Below are 12,480 nucleotides of genomic sequence, written 5' to 3'. Positions count from 1 at the left end.
AATAAATATATGTATAAATTATATATTTTTTATGTATAAAATACTTATAAATATGGATGCAAATTATTGTTGACTAAATACTGATAAAAATAATATTTGCCGAGCATTTAACATTGCTCATGGTTAATATATAAGTTGAAATATCAAGTTTAAATTTGACGACATACGAGCTTATGAATTAATTTATTAAGCTATTAAGGAATGAAACTCAAACTAGCTTAGGAATTAACTTGACTATCCTTTTACGGACATAATCGGAGTATAATATTTGTACGAATTTGAGAAGAACTGCAATAACTTAACATTATAAGTGATGTAAATGCTATTTACTCAATTTCACGTATATCAAGAAATTTTGCACTCATCTTCGATGATAATCCTCTACTCCAAAACTTTGGCCGGCACCCCCACCCCATGTGATTTTATTAGATACAGTCCTGGCCATAAAAATACTCTTAAAAAGATGAAACACATCCTTACACAATGGCTTCAAACAATAATAATAGATCAAAATTGGCCATTAGAAATAAAACCAAATATAAAATAGTAGGATTTTGTCGAACATAAGACAAGAAACAACTCAGTCCATGACTAAGGTGCAAAAATTTTATCCAAACAACTGTTCAATAATCTCTGAGATTGCTGAATATGATCCAAAAGCGGAGGATACAACAGCTACTATCATAACTGTAACACAAAGTGCTACCTGTAGGGACAGGAAGAGAAAAGACGTTATGTCACAGTGGACTTCATCATAACCATGAAAAACAAGCAACGTTGAACGAGTATAGTGGTTTCAAAAAAACATCTGATGATTTTTCCTCTTCCATTTATACATATCAGCATAGTACATTATGGTTCACAAAATGATCATTTTTTAATTCATTGTCCTCTAGATTCTACAGGTCCTATTAATATCAACATAGTACATTTGGAATGCAATAAAAAATGTTCTACTCAATTCTAAGTGTGGGAGAACTCACCTTTTTTACATAGTTGCTTACTCAATTCTAGTGTTATTAGAGACTATTTCATGTTCCTAGTCCTGCTAACTTTTCATGCTCCACTTACCTAGTCCTCGGCATGTAGAACGTATATTTCTAGTTTCCCATTGATTGGGGAGATGGCTATGATAGCTTTTATAAGTGCGAGTAAGTGTGCTCCAACCACCACCTCTTAAGTCAACTTTTGACATTAAGTTAGGCATGTTCAATTCTAATAGAACTTTTTGCATGTCACCTTAAATTTGATAAGACACATTATGATTGAATACTCACTACATTTTCAATTTTTTCAAAGGTTTCTCTTTGCTTATGCTATTAACATTAATGGTGGAAAAATGTTAATACTCATTTGGACAAATCAAATCTCTAGTTAATTACAAGGTGGTTTCACTTTTTTAGTATATCAATGCTAAAACATAGTCTCATGGAGTAAAAGATTGAGTAATTTTGTAACTTGCATTCAGTACCATTACAATGATCATCATCATCATCGTACCTGAATTTGAGAGATTTTGCCCCATTTAATCTTTAGGAAACAAGCAGAGGGAAGAATCAAGGACTGCATCCAAAATGGCTTTTTATTAACAAAATGCTGAGTAGCTAGTAACCATAGGACAAGGAAAGGAAATAAACAGTAATCTTACAACGAACATTGTGAGTAAAGATCCAATCAATGACATTACCAAACCTGCAGTGAAAAGTTTATATGTTATTCATAAACTTGAAGCCAATGCTGAAACAGTAAGTTCATTTAAAAGGAAAAATAAAGAAAATTAAATTGAATTTATAGCTAAAGTAACATTGTAGAAAATTTGGAGCGAGGAAAGGGGTATAGCAACCTTGGTTCAACAAATTTGTTGTATGAAGAAATATTGAATTTCATTCTGAACCCAGACTCTAATACGGTTCTTGGCAGTGAATGCGATGAAATACATAGTTAAGTAGAAGAAAGACTCACCAAAAAAGGGAACAGAAAGACCAACAAGCAGTGTAGAAACCACTAACATTGTTCGGATGAAGATTGAATATAAGTTAAACTTGGGGTCGTTTAATGGTATCAGCTCCTCTAGACACTTTGCCACTGGAGTCAAACTCAATGCATATGTGGTGCTAATTAAGAGAAAACATCTTTTCGTTCAACAAATTATGTGTAATAATGGATTTAAACAAATTATTTCTGCCCTAAATCATTTTCTCATATCTTCAGGGTACTCCATGAAGAGAAACCAAAACAACTTAATTGATATGTGTCATTCCTAGTACCTGGAAAAGCTTGTTAGGATGTACATATAATGAATTAAAAAAATTTAGTCTTAGAAAAGCAGCCTAAGAGAAGCAAAATGTATGATAAAATAAACTTTTATGAATGGGCAGAATACATTGTAATTTAAATTGTATAAGTTAGCATTTTATGGCACATCACATTGCGTATATGAATCATATTTTCAACTTATAGCACTATTACCCATCTATCTTCTCTATCTTCTACAAGCCTTAACTCTAACAATGTCAAGTGACTCACTTTTAAGAGAGACACGTTTTAGAGACTAAGAATATGCTTGGCTGTGTTTTGACAGCACAAATTAGAGGGACACCTATCGGATTGGATTCCATTCCTTATGCCAGATAATTTTGAGCAAGAACTATGTATTTATACAAAGCATACAAAGGATATTTGGTAAATGGATTCACCACCTGCAAAATAAAAAGTCCAGAATTAGGTTAGAAAATCATGTATTGATTAGAATAACAAAGTAAACTAGTTCCAAGAATAATAATTGACCAAAAACATCTGAATCTCATGTATCTTCTAGTCCAATTAGTAGCTAAAAGTCTAATTTGTACCTGAGCTGGGTTATTTTACATTTGATTACCTCTTCCTGGATTTTAATATAGTAAGTAAACTAAAAGTGCAATTTCTTTTGGCATCAAGTTATACACCAAGTCTATTGCTAGAATTCTTTGGGGTTGAGATAAGTTTTTGATCATTACAACTTCCATTAATTTTGAATTAAAGCATAGTATACAAATACCCCAAAGATAAACCCTTATCAGACCTTTTCTCCATGCACCCTATATGATCAATTAAAGGACAACCTAGTGTACAAGCATCCTGCAATAATGCAGGGTCCAAGAAAGGGCCACATCCAAAGGGTATAATATAAGCAGTCTGAACCCGATAATTAAATCAGTGCTAATTCTACAGCTTGAACCCATGACCTTGAAGCCATACGGAGACAACTAAATGCTTCAAGACTCCCTTTACCCTATATGACCAATTGCTAAGCAAAAACACCAAAAACTCTTCATCGCCTAAAACTTAGACAACTACAAAACAAACTATATTAGCATCTGCACTGCACCCACCTGTATTGATCATATCTACATATTCCAATTTCTCCCTTTTGAAGAACCAAAATAAGACCATGCCGAGGTTATAATGAACTCTTGGATACCGTGCCAAAAGTTTCAGAGCTAGTTGTTTCAACCAAGAAGATGGCTCTAATCTCTAAAATCTACCTCCCAAACAAAAATATATAATAATAAAATAACTCATTTAGAGAGAAAATCCAGCAAATAAAGTATGATGTGGGATGGGAAATTGTTCTTCAAAAATCTAAAATGAGCATACCGTTGTCCACACAGCAAGTTTGGTGGCCACTATGCCTTGAGGCATGTTAAGAGTGTACTGAGACAATGTATATTCTCCAAACATTGTGTATCCCATAATAGCTACTGCAGCATACATAACTGTACAGAGTGCAAAACTGCATGTAGAAAGAATGTGTATTACATATATATATATATATATATATCAAAACCGAGAAATCTAGAGTAACTTTTTCTTTGAGTTTAACCAATTCAAATGTCTAGATGATTTATGCCTCAATGGATAATCTCAAAGATTATGTTGTGTTTACCATACTAAAAGCACTGCAGGGAATTGATTTCTGTTTGCCATGGCTGTATACAAGTTTGGGAACACAGCATGTCCTGAGTAGCAGTAACCATAGAGACCCATAGCAACAGGAAAAGTTGCAAGATTGATTGTAGTTCCTTTGCTGTGAATGCCAACATTATCTATTAAGCCAACCCAAAACAAGCAGAGAACCACCAAAGTTGTTGCAAGAACACCACATGCTAGACACACAACATAAAAAGGTCATAATGGAATAACCCAAGTATGATAACATTTTAATGTCATTGTCGAGACCCAAATATAGGCTAAATTTATCAACACAGAAAGAAAGTTATGGAAAAGGAAGTTACTGTTATACAATACAGTTTTATATGAAGATTTTCCTAAAACAAAACAAAAACCAAAAAGAATGAGTTTAAAGCATATGAAGCATTACATAAAACAAATCCAACGTCTATCTTTTAAAAATTAGGATAAATTACATTGACCTCCTCCTGACAACTCTAAATTTATAAATCCATACCCTAAACCATTTAGAAATAACATTTTATCAAAGGTACCATCTCTCTGTTCTCTAAGATAGTGACTGTATTTCACACACACCCCTCCTCCCTCCCCTCCCATGGGTCTCTCTCTGTCTATCTCTCCCAATATAAATATATTGTGTTATTGTTATATTCCTTAATTTAGGAAAATTAAGGACAATAGTTCCTTTTATTCGAATTGAATTGATTTTGAATAGCGGTTTGAAAACAGGAAAAAATGGAAGAGAGGAGTAGCCGGCCCTGGGATTGAGATGATTACATAACATGATTATGATATGTGGCAATGGATGGCACTTCATGTCCTTGAGTTTGCTAAAACGATCGTGAATATGAAGGGTAAATGCATTTTGACAAAACTTGGTGTAAGCATAATCAGACAAGTAGAAATTGGAATTTAGAATAAAATAAAATGTTATATTAGGTGATTTAATTTGAACGGTGCTTTTGCTTTTGTAAAGCATAAGTTAATACTTTATAATTAATAAATTAAAAAGTTTATGTATTTATATTTTGTTTTTAAAATTTCTATAAATATATTTTTCAAAACTCAATTTTTTTAAACTTAAAAAGTTTAATATAACTTTTTATTTTATTCTAAATTCCAATTTATAACCCATCCTTAGCCAAAGGCCCAAACAGTTCAATCATCATACCGTAAAGATCTGTCTTGAAGAATAAAACGTTGCATTCATTATCAAATGTTGCACACGACCAAATCCTTGACATAGAAGGCTTGATTATATGAGCCCGCTAAAATATTATTACTATGCCGAATTTGATACACTTTTATATAAGATTTTGTATTATATAGTAAGAAATCTAATAAAAATAAAAAGAAAAACTCTACGTGGCCATCAGTTTTTTATAATTTTGGCTATCATTTGGTCATCATAAATACTAAATTATCATTTATGTATGCAAATTCTAAAAATTGTAGGTGCAAATTATATTGATTTCATGTGTGCAAACTCTAGTAAATATAGGTGTAAATTATGTTTCTTGTGTTCAAATACTTGTAAATATGGGAGCAAATTGTATTAATTCATGTGTGCAAGCTCTGGTAAATATAGCTACAAATTATATGTTTCTTGTGTGCAAATACCTGCAAATATGGATGCAAATTATTGCTGGCCAAATGATAGCCAAAAACAAGAAATTTTTATGGCCCTCTAACATTCCTCAAATAAAAAATATGGAATGAGATGTCAGAAGTTATTAGAAAAGTGGCCAAAAAAACCTTATAGAGAAACAAGATGTATCTGAGCAAGAGATAAAGAGTAAGTCACAAGTGTGCCAGAGAATGTAAAGAAGGAATGCTTTAAAGTGCTTATTATTCCAAAATGAGGAGATCCGAAAAAGTATAAGATGACTAAGAAGGAGACAAATGGTGGTAACTGTAGCAAGAACAAGACATTATAGGGGGTATTTATTAGTATTTTGTCACGAAAGAAAGGAAGAGGCATTTGCAAGATAGCAAATGATCAAGAAAAAAGGATGACAGATTAAGTATATTGAGTAAAACAACTAAAGCTAGAAAAAAGAATGAGATTTTGATAAGTTAAGTAAATTAAGTGATATGACTAAAACTACACGAGAAGGAATAGTTAACTGTGCTTTACAACTTTTATAAGCAACAAAATCTAAGTTAGATCTAATTTTTAAATGAAAACGTTATGTTCTTTGAAAAACCTTGATCTGAGGTCTATAAAATGAATAAGGAATATAAGTTGATATTTTCCATTTTCACCGTGAATTGTAACAAAAAGAAAATCACAAAATATAATTTTAGTGAATTAATTATTTTACTAAAATTTGTAACATTGTTATAAAAATTTATATATGTATCATTCAAAAGTCATTATTTAATTAATTGTAATTGTTAATAAACGTAAATTAAATGTTAAGAGCTTCATATATAGTCTCATATAGCCTCATATATATCTGTTATTTTGAAGTATAGAATGGTGATGAATAAAATCAAACAACGAGTAAAATCATATCATTATCATACAGTATTTGTTTATCCTGTCACACACATACAGCATGCAAACCAAGCTGCAAGTCATACCAAAAGTTGTTAAACTTTCCCCCAGGCTCTCTTTTCTCAAGTCACTAGATGACAATAAGCAGGAACCTACTTAATATTTATGCTTTCATATGAAAAAATAATGATCCGGCATAAATCTAATTTGCCCGCTTAAAACTGGATAGAGTAATGATTATACAAAAGGTGAATGATTATAATTTGTCCGGACAAAAGGTGAATGAGACTGATATAACTTCTAAAAATTGCTACCTAACATTTATTTGCAAATAAGTAAACATAAAAGTAAAGTGTTTACCTGAGAGGTAACTCAGAATGCGCAAATCACGAAGATAAACAGTAGGAAGAATAGCCAAGGTGGTCAAAATTGCAAATAGAACATGAGGGTTCAATTCAAGTCCACCTAAACTTAGGTGCGCATTTGGAAACAATGAAGATAAGTTATCGCTCTCCAAAATTATATATTCTATGCAACAAGCCTGCATGAAAAAATATTAAGTTTTTGAGATTTGATATATTCTAAGAAAAGGATGGTAACTACTATGACCCACCATCAAGATTACAAGAAAGTAATTAAACAGTTGAAAGTTTACCTCCATTTATAATTTTACAATGTAAAGCTCAAGCAAGAGTAATTATATCTTGGAAAGGCTATGGAGGTTAGTGAGAATAAGATGGGACTGGCTGTTACTGAATTGCCAGGTGGCAAGGATAGTGGGAAGCGCTAGGAATGAGAGGAAATTCTGTTAAAAAAAGAATGGCCAGGAGTTCCTATGGAGAGAATTTGATGAAATTTTTCTGGGAAGTTTGGACTAGGACAGACCTTACGAGGAGGGGAACAGCTGCTCACAAACTGCTATGTCATTTCCTTGATGCATTTCTTTCTGCAAATAATAGACACTGACTGATATCATTCAGCATCCCTGTTTCTACCGCTATTTTCCCTCTCTTTAATCTTTGCTATATCTTCTCTATATTACTATTGTTCTATTTCCTATTCTTTTACAGATACCAGGTTCTTAGAGAGAATAACAGGCATTGAAGAATGCTTTATAGGAGATTAGGGGGAAAGGAATCCCCTCAAAGAGCGTGACGTTCACAGAGGTATAATAATGTAATAGTGATTGTCTGAATGATAGCAAAAATCCCGATTCTAACCACAAGGCTACATGAGGAATACGCATTTGACTATTTGAGAGCTTTAGCTTGTAACTTCATTATACACAGAAATTAGATTTGCAACAAAACAAGTACAAGCAATATTCTGAGGAGTTAGTGAGTAGAAAGATGCAAAGGGAAACAACAATAAGTTATTCGGCTATTGTCCAAAAATGAATTCAGGTACAAAGGTATTTAAATAACAAGTGGAAAAAAACATTACTTCAAAGCCTTGTAGGAGCATGTGTATGAAGAAGCACTTGTTGCTTCACTCCAATGACAATTCTTATGCTCAACACCACCATTTTGTTATGGTCTATTCGCACAATAACATTGGTGAAGAATGCCTTATTAAGTTCTAAAAGGTATAAAAGAAGAAGATAAACTATAAAATAAAATAGTCCATCTTATGTTATCAGCTGATGAGATTAAAAATATATACTCAAGATCATAAGAGGAGACTACCAATAATAACCAAAACTGCTCAACCCAAACAAGTACCCTCGTAAAATAATCTTTAAATTAACAAATACAAGACCACATGGCAGTAGTTTAATCCATATAGCTGAGTCTACTTAACAAGACAACGCTAAGTTGTTAAGATATTATTTTACTACAACGAAAATAGTGGAAAAAAGCAATACTCACTGAGTGAAGGCGAATGTACTACTTACATATAATTCCGAGTATAATATTACCTGTGTCCACAAAATGGCCGAAAAAGGTCAGAGGTTTATTTTTTTGAATCTAACCCATTGAAGAAAAATTGCATACTCAAATAAAATTAGCAATTAGTCAGCTGGAAGACTTACAGAAATGAAAATGCGTCCACTAGTACCAAAAGCTGCTTGGCCAATGTCAGGGTATGTCTCAAGCCCAGGTTCACTATCCAAGCAGTGACGTAATAGCAACCCAGTATAGAAGCTGAAAGCTGAAAATATAAACAAGACTGAAAGCGCAACCCATCCACCTTCTTTGAGGGCATAAGGGGTAGAAAGGATTCCAACACCACAAAGAGCATTTATGCCTGCGAAATTCAAAATAAGACATAAATATAGCACCTTAAATGCTTGGTTTATGGTTTTGTGCAGTATATGTGTCAGGCAGTCAATTCTGTTATAGATAACTAGTTTTGGTGCATCAATGGTGATAAAAATACAACGTTTGGTTATATATAAACCAAACTTGGGTCTTAATTTAAGAATTTAGGGCTATGCGAGAATTATTACTCGACACAATATAGAGCTTCTAACAGTGAGAAATTCAGGGTGTGTTTGTTTGTGTTTTCATTTTCGTTTTCTATTTTTAGAATTTTGTGAAGAAAAAAGAGAAAACAATGAAAATAATAAAATCTTGTTTTCTTTTTTTCCTTTGCAAAATCATGAAAATAGAAAATACTAAAAATGAAAACAAAAAATAAAAACAACCAAACGCACTCGATTTCACTCCCTTCTCTTCTCGTACTTAAGCTACAACCTGAGGGAATATTACCGTGTTACAGATATAAAAACCAACACTGCAGCTTCACCAAATAGTTTATGCCTTTATGGAGGTTGATCATTACATTAAGCCAGTGTGAAAGCTTCAACTAAAAATTTAATATTCAAAAACTGTAGATAAAAATTCAGAGATATACTGGCTCACAATTTATCTTGTCCTTGCAACAGAAGTTAGTTTGCCAAAAAATAACGATTTCATTGTGTCTTAGTTTTATGGAAATCTCAGATAAATCCAGACATCTTGATGTTAAATGATAACCTTTGTTAAATATAGACTTCAAAGGGCAGAGGAAAAATGAAAGGCCAAAGGCTAATACTTATTTGCACATGAGCAGAAACTCAGCATAAAGAAGCAATGATCACAGTCAAGTAGAGATGCGACAGTTGCATTAACTATCAACAACATTGTTTTCTAATGCTTGTGACCATTAGTGGTTTGTGGTCCCTTAAATCAGAGGTAAGACTGATACCTGACATTAAGAAAGTTGGTGTAGGACCACTTATTCATGATTCTTTGGGAAATTATCCAATGAGGTGCATTTACACAAGGGAGGACCACAATAGTTCTTCACAACTATATTCATATTCATAATAAAGTACAAAAGTGTATTGATATGAAGGAAGATAATATGACAAAGGTAAATTGCCAAAATATCCTAAAACTTAGAAAATAATTAAGGTGGGAACATTCCAATTGAAAGTGTGGAGCAAGTTTAACTACCTGTTAGAACAAAAATATAGACATGGTCCATATTCATTAAATTAATCCTGTATACTGCAACAAGCAGTTTGCATCCTATGTTTATTTGTATATCTAATATAGCTTCAGTATTATGTTCTTCCTTCTTTGCTTTAACTCCATTTATTTTTCTTTCTAAATTCACCAAGAGGCACAATCAGAGATCAGTACATAATGAAAGCCAAGGATCCACTAGTTACCATTAAGCACAGCTTGACCAAAAGTGCATTGGCCAGAAAAATGAACTTCATGATCATGAGCAACCTTGGAAATCACATTCCTAGTAGAACCCCTCAACAGATGGGGAGGATGCAGGCTATGGGAGCTCCGCCGCTGATCATCAATGTCTGTTGGTTGTAGCAGAGGTTTCTTTGCTGACGGAATTGTATCTGGAACTGGGGGGTGCCTCTTTATCAAAGGTGGAACAATAAAAGAACTTCCTAATCTTGATAGGGAGGTAGTGCCCAAAAATCCAATATTTGGTGATGGTACACTGCCTAACAGATCAATGGATTGCCTGAAACATCAGTTAAAAGAGATTGATGCAATAGATTTTTGAGACACTGAGCTGTGGCATATCGATGATCTTTCTCAAAAACCTTTCGATAAACAACGAAAATATTTGCAGATATGTTTCTTCCATGGCTAATGTTAATTACCTAAGTTTCAGATTATACACATACATCTTATCCAGTAGTCAAATCACTACAAAAATTTTAACTCTTACAACAGTCGCAAAGATGGTGTTGTAAAATTAGTATATGGTATAAAACATTTTACCACTAAATTACATCAAAATAATCTGAATAGCATAATTAAGTTTCAATAATGTTTACAACTATATTATCACGAATTGATGAGAACGTGGTCCCTCATCTATGATCTACTTTCTCCACCCTTGAATTTCATGAGTGACTAATGAAACAACTTTTTGACGGATTCTCACTGTCACAGAAATACAGAGAAGGTTCTGACCTGTAACTTTGAGGCCATGCCATGCTGTAGGAACTGGGTTTTCTCATTGCGTCGTGATCATTCCATTCATGCGAATCGTCTGAATCGTTTCCTTGATCTACATTGTTCAAATCCTTCTCCTCATCTTCGTCGTCGCTCTCAATGTAGAAACTGCGATCTGAAACGGAGTTTTTCATCTTCCTTCAATCTTTCTTGAACTAGTTAGTCTCCGCCAAAATCCACTCTGTATCTGTATGGTTCAGAGAATGCACTCCATTACGTCATTGTCAACAAAATAAAACAACATATCATAAATCACAGAAAAAGATAACAATGCAGAACCGAAACAAAAGAAATTCTCTTGCAATGAGATCAGGAACCCACCGAAAAAATTAAAAGTCCAGGCTTCAGATTCAAATTCATGGATTATGATTTATAACTTAACAAAATTCGTGATTCAATATTTGCAATTGAGCGTAGCACAACCATAATGTGATTAATCCATCCACATGACTTGAGATTTGAATATCGGCATATAAAAATGTAACAGAGTATAGCATATAGGATAAGATACACGCAAAAAAAGGAGAATTACTTTGCATCTTGCGAGTAACAATGGACATTTTATTTTTATTGTTATTTCCCTCTTTTCAAAAAGGAGAGAGGAAACGGAGGAGAACAGATACAGACAGAAAGGAAAGAGCTTTGTACTTTTATTATTTCTCTGTCGTGAGTGTTAGATCTCTATGTCACTGCTCCATTGACAGCTTTTCCTTCACGGTGACTGCGAGCATGAACAATCACCCTTAAGCAATCCGGAGTTTGGACATATATATAGAGACTAGACTGATAGTGATACTTCAAAGTACTCTCTAATAATTCTTCCGAATAAATTATTTTCTCATGAATATAATAAAAAAAAAAAAATCTAGGGCCAGCAATTTTGTTAAATTCTGGCCAGTATGTAACCAACAAAGAAAAGTGAGCCATTGGATGAAATCTCACACCATTAAAACCATCATTGATAGCTATTTGATGGCTACAAATCACAAAAGTTACTGATCCCCTAGCATTCCTCTAATAAAAATATATAAATTAATAAATTCTTTTATTTTATTATTAAAAATTAATATATTTAATATTTTAATAAATAAATATTATTTTATTAATTTGTAATAATAATTATCTTATGTAATACAAAAATAATTAAGAATCCATTTGGATTATCATTGCAAAATACAAAATTCCAGCACATAAGAGAAATCTTGACCGTGCATTTAATATTTTCATATCGCCATCCCATTTTTTCATGTGGCCGGGCATGGGACATGGGAGACCCAATGCTGCGTTCAAACAAAGATCTTGGATGACAAAAAAATATATATATATATGCTTTTTGCTTAATTAAATAAAAAAATATTAACCAATTTGAATTATTCGTCCATTTGACTAAATTACAAAGCGGATTTTGAGATTGACATCGTGCATCAATTTGATCCCTGATATTTTAGTTGCACTAATTTAGACCCCATATTAAATTTCAGGTTATATATAAATTTCTAGTCCAATTTCAGATGTAAGTCAACAATCAAAAAATTGATGTGGCACAATATAATG

At 32.7% G+C, this 12,480-nt stretch overlaps 1 protein-coding gene across 3 annotated transcripts; it reads right to left on the bottom strand.

Annotated features, from left to right (window-relative positions):
- LOC107625252 (vacuolar amino acid transporter 1-like) lies at window positions 312–11,685 on the bottom strand. Of its 3 annotated transcripts, none has more exons than XM_016327843.2 (13): window positions 11,575–11,685; window positions 10,885–11,113; window positions 10,110–10,426; window positions 8,484–8,698; window positions 8,346–8,369; window positions 6,812–6,992; window positions 3,926–4,145; window positions 3,637–3,772; window positions 2,680–2,699; window positions 1,963–2,108; window positions 1,649–1,692; window positions 1,501–1,563; window positions 312–706 (listed from the first exon to the last, which is right to left on the bottom strand). In XM_016327843.2, the coding sequence occupies exons 2-13, from the start codon at window positions 11,058–11,060 to the stop codon at window positions 608–610; spliced, it is 1,641 nt and encodes a 546-aa protein (XP_016183329.1). In that variant the 5' UTR covers window positions 11,061–11,113; window positions 11,575–11,685; the 3' UTR covers window positions 312–607. The 3 variants fall into 3 exon arrangements, with proteins under 3 accessions (XP_016183329.1, XP_020971454.1, XP_020971455.1); XM_021115795.1 differs by lacking the exon at window positions 11,575–11,685 and adding an exon at window positions 11,459–11,488; XM_021115796.1 differs by lacking the exon at window positions 11,575–11,685 and adding an exon at window positions 11,248–11,433.

This window comes from Arachis ipaensis, chromosome B02 (genome assembly GCF_000816755.2).
Source record: "Arachis ipaensis cultivar K30076 chromosome B02, Araip1.1, whole genome shotgun sequence".
NCBI lineage: Eukaryota > Viridiplantae > Streptophyta > Magnoliopsida > Fabales > Fabaceae > Arachis > Arachis ipaensis.
Note: the sequence above shows the minus strand (reverse complement) of the source record. Positions and strands in the feature narration are given on the sequence as shown.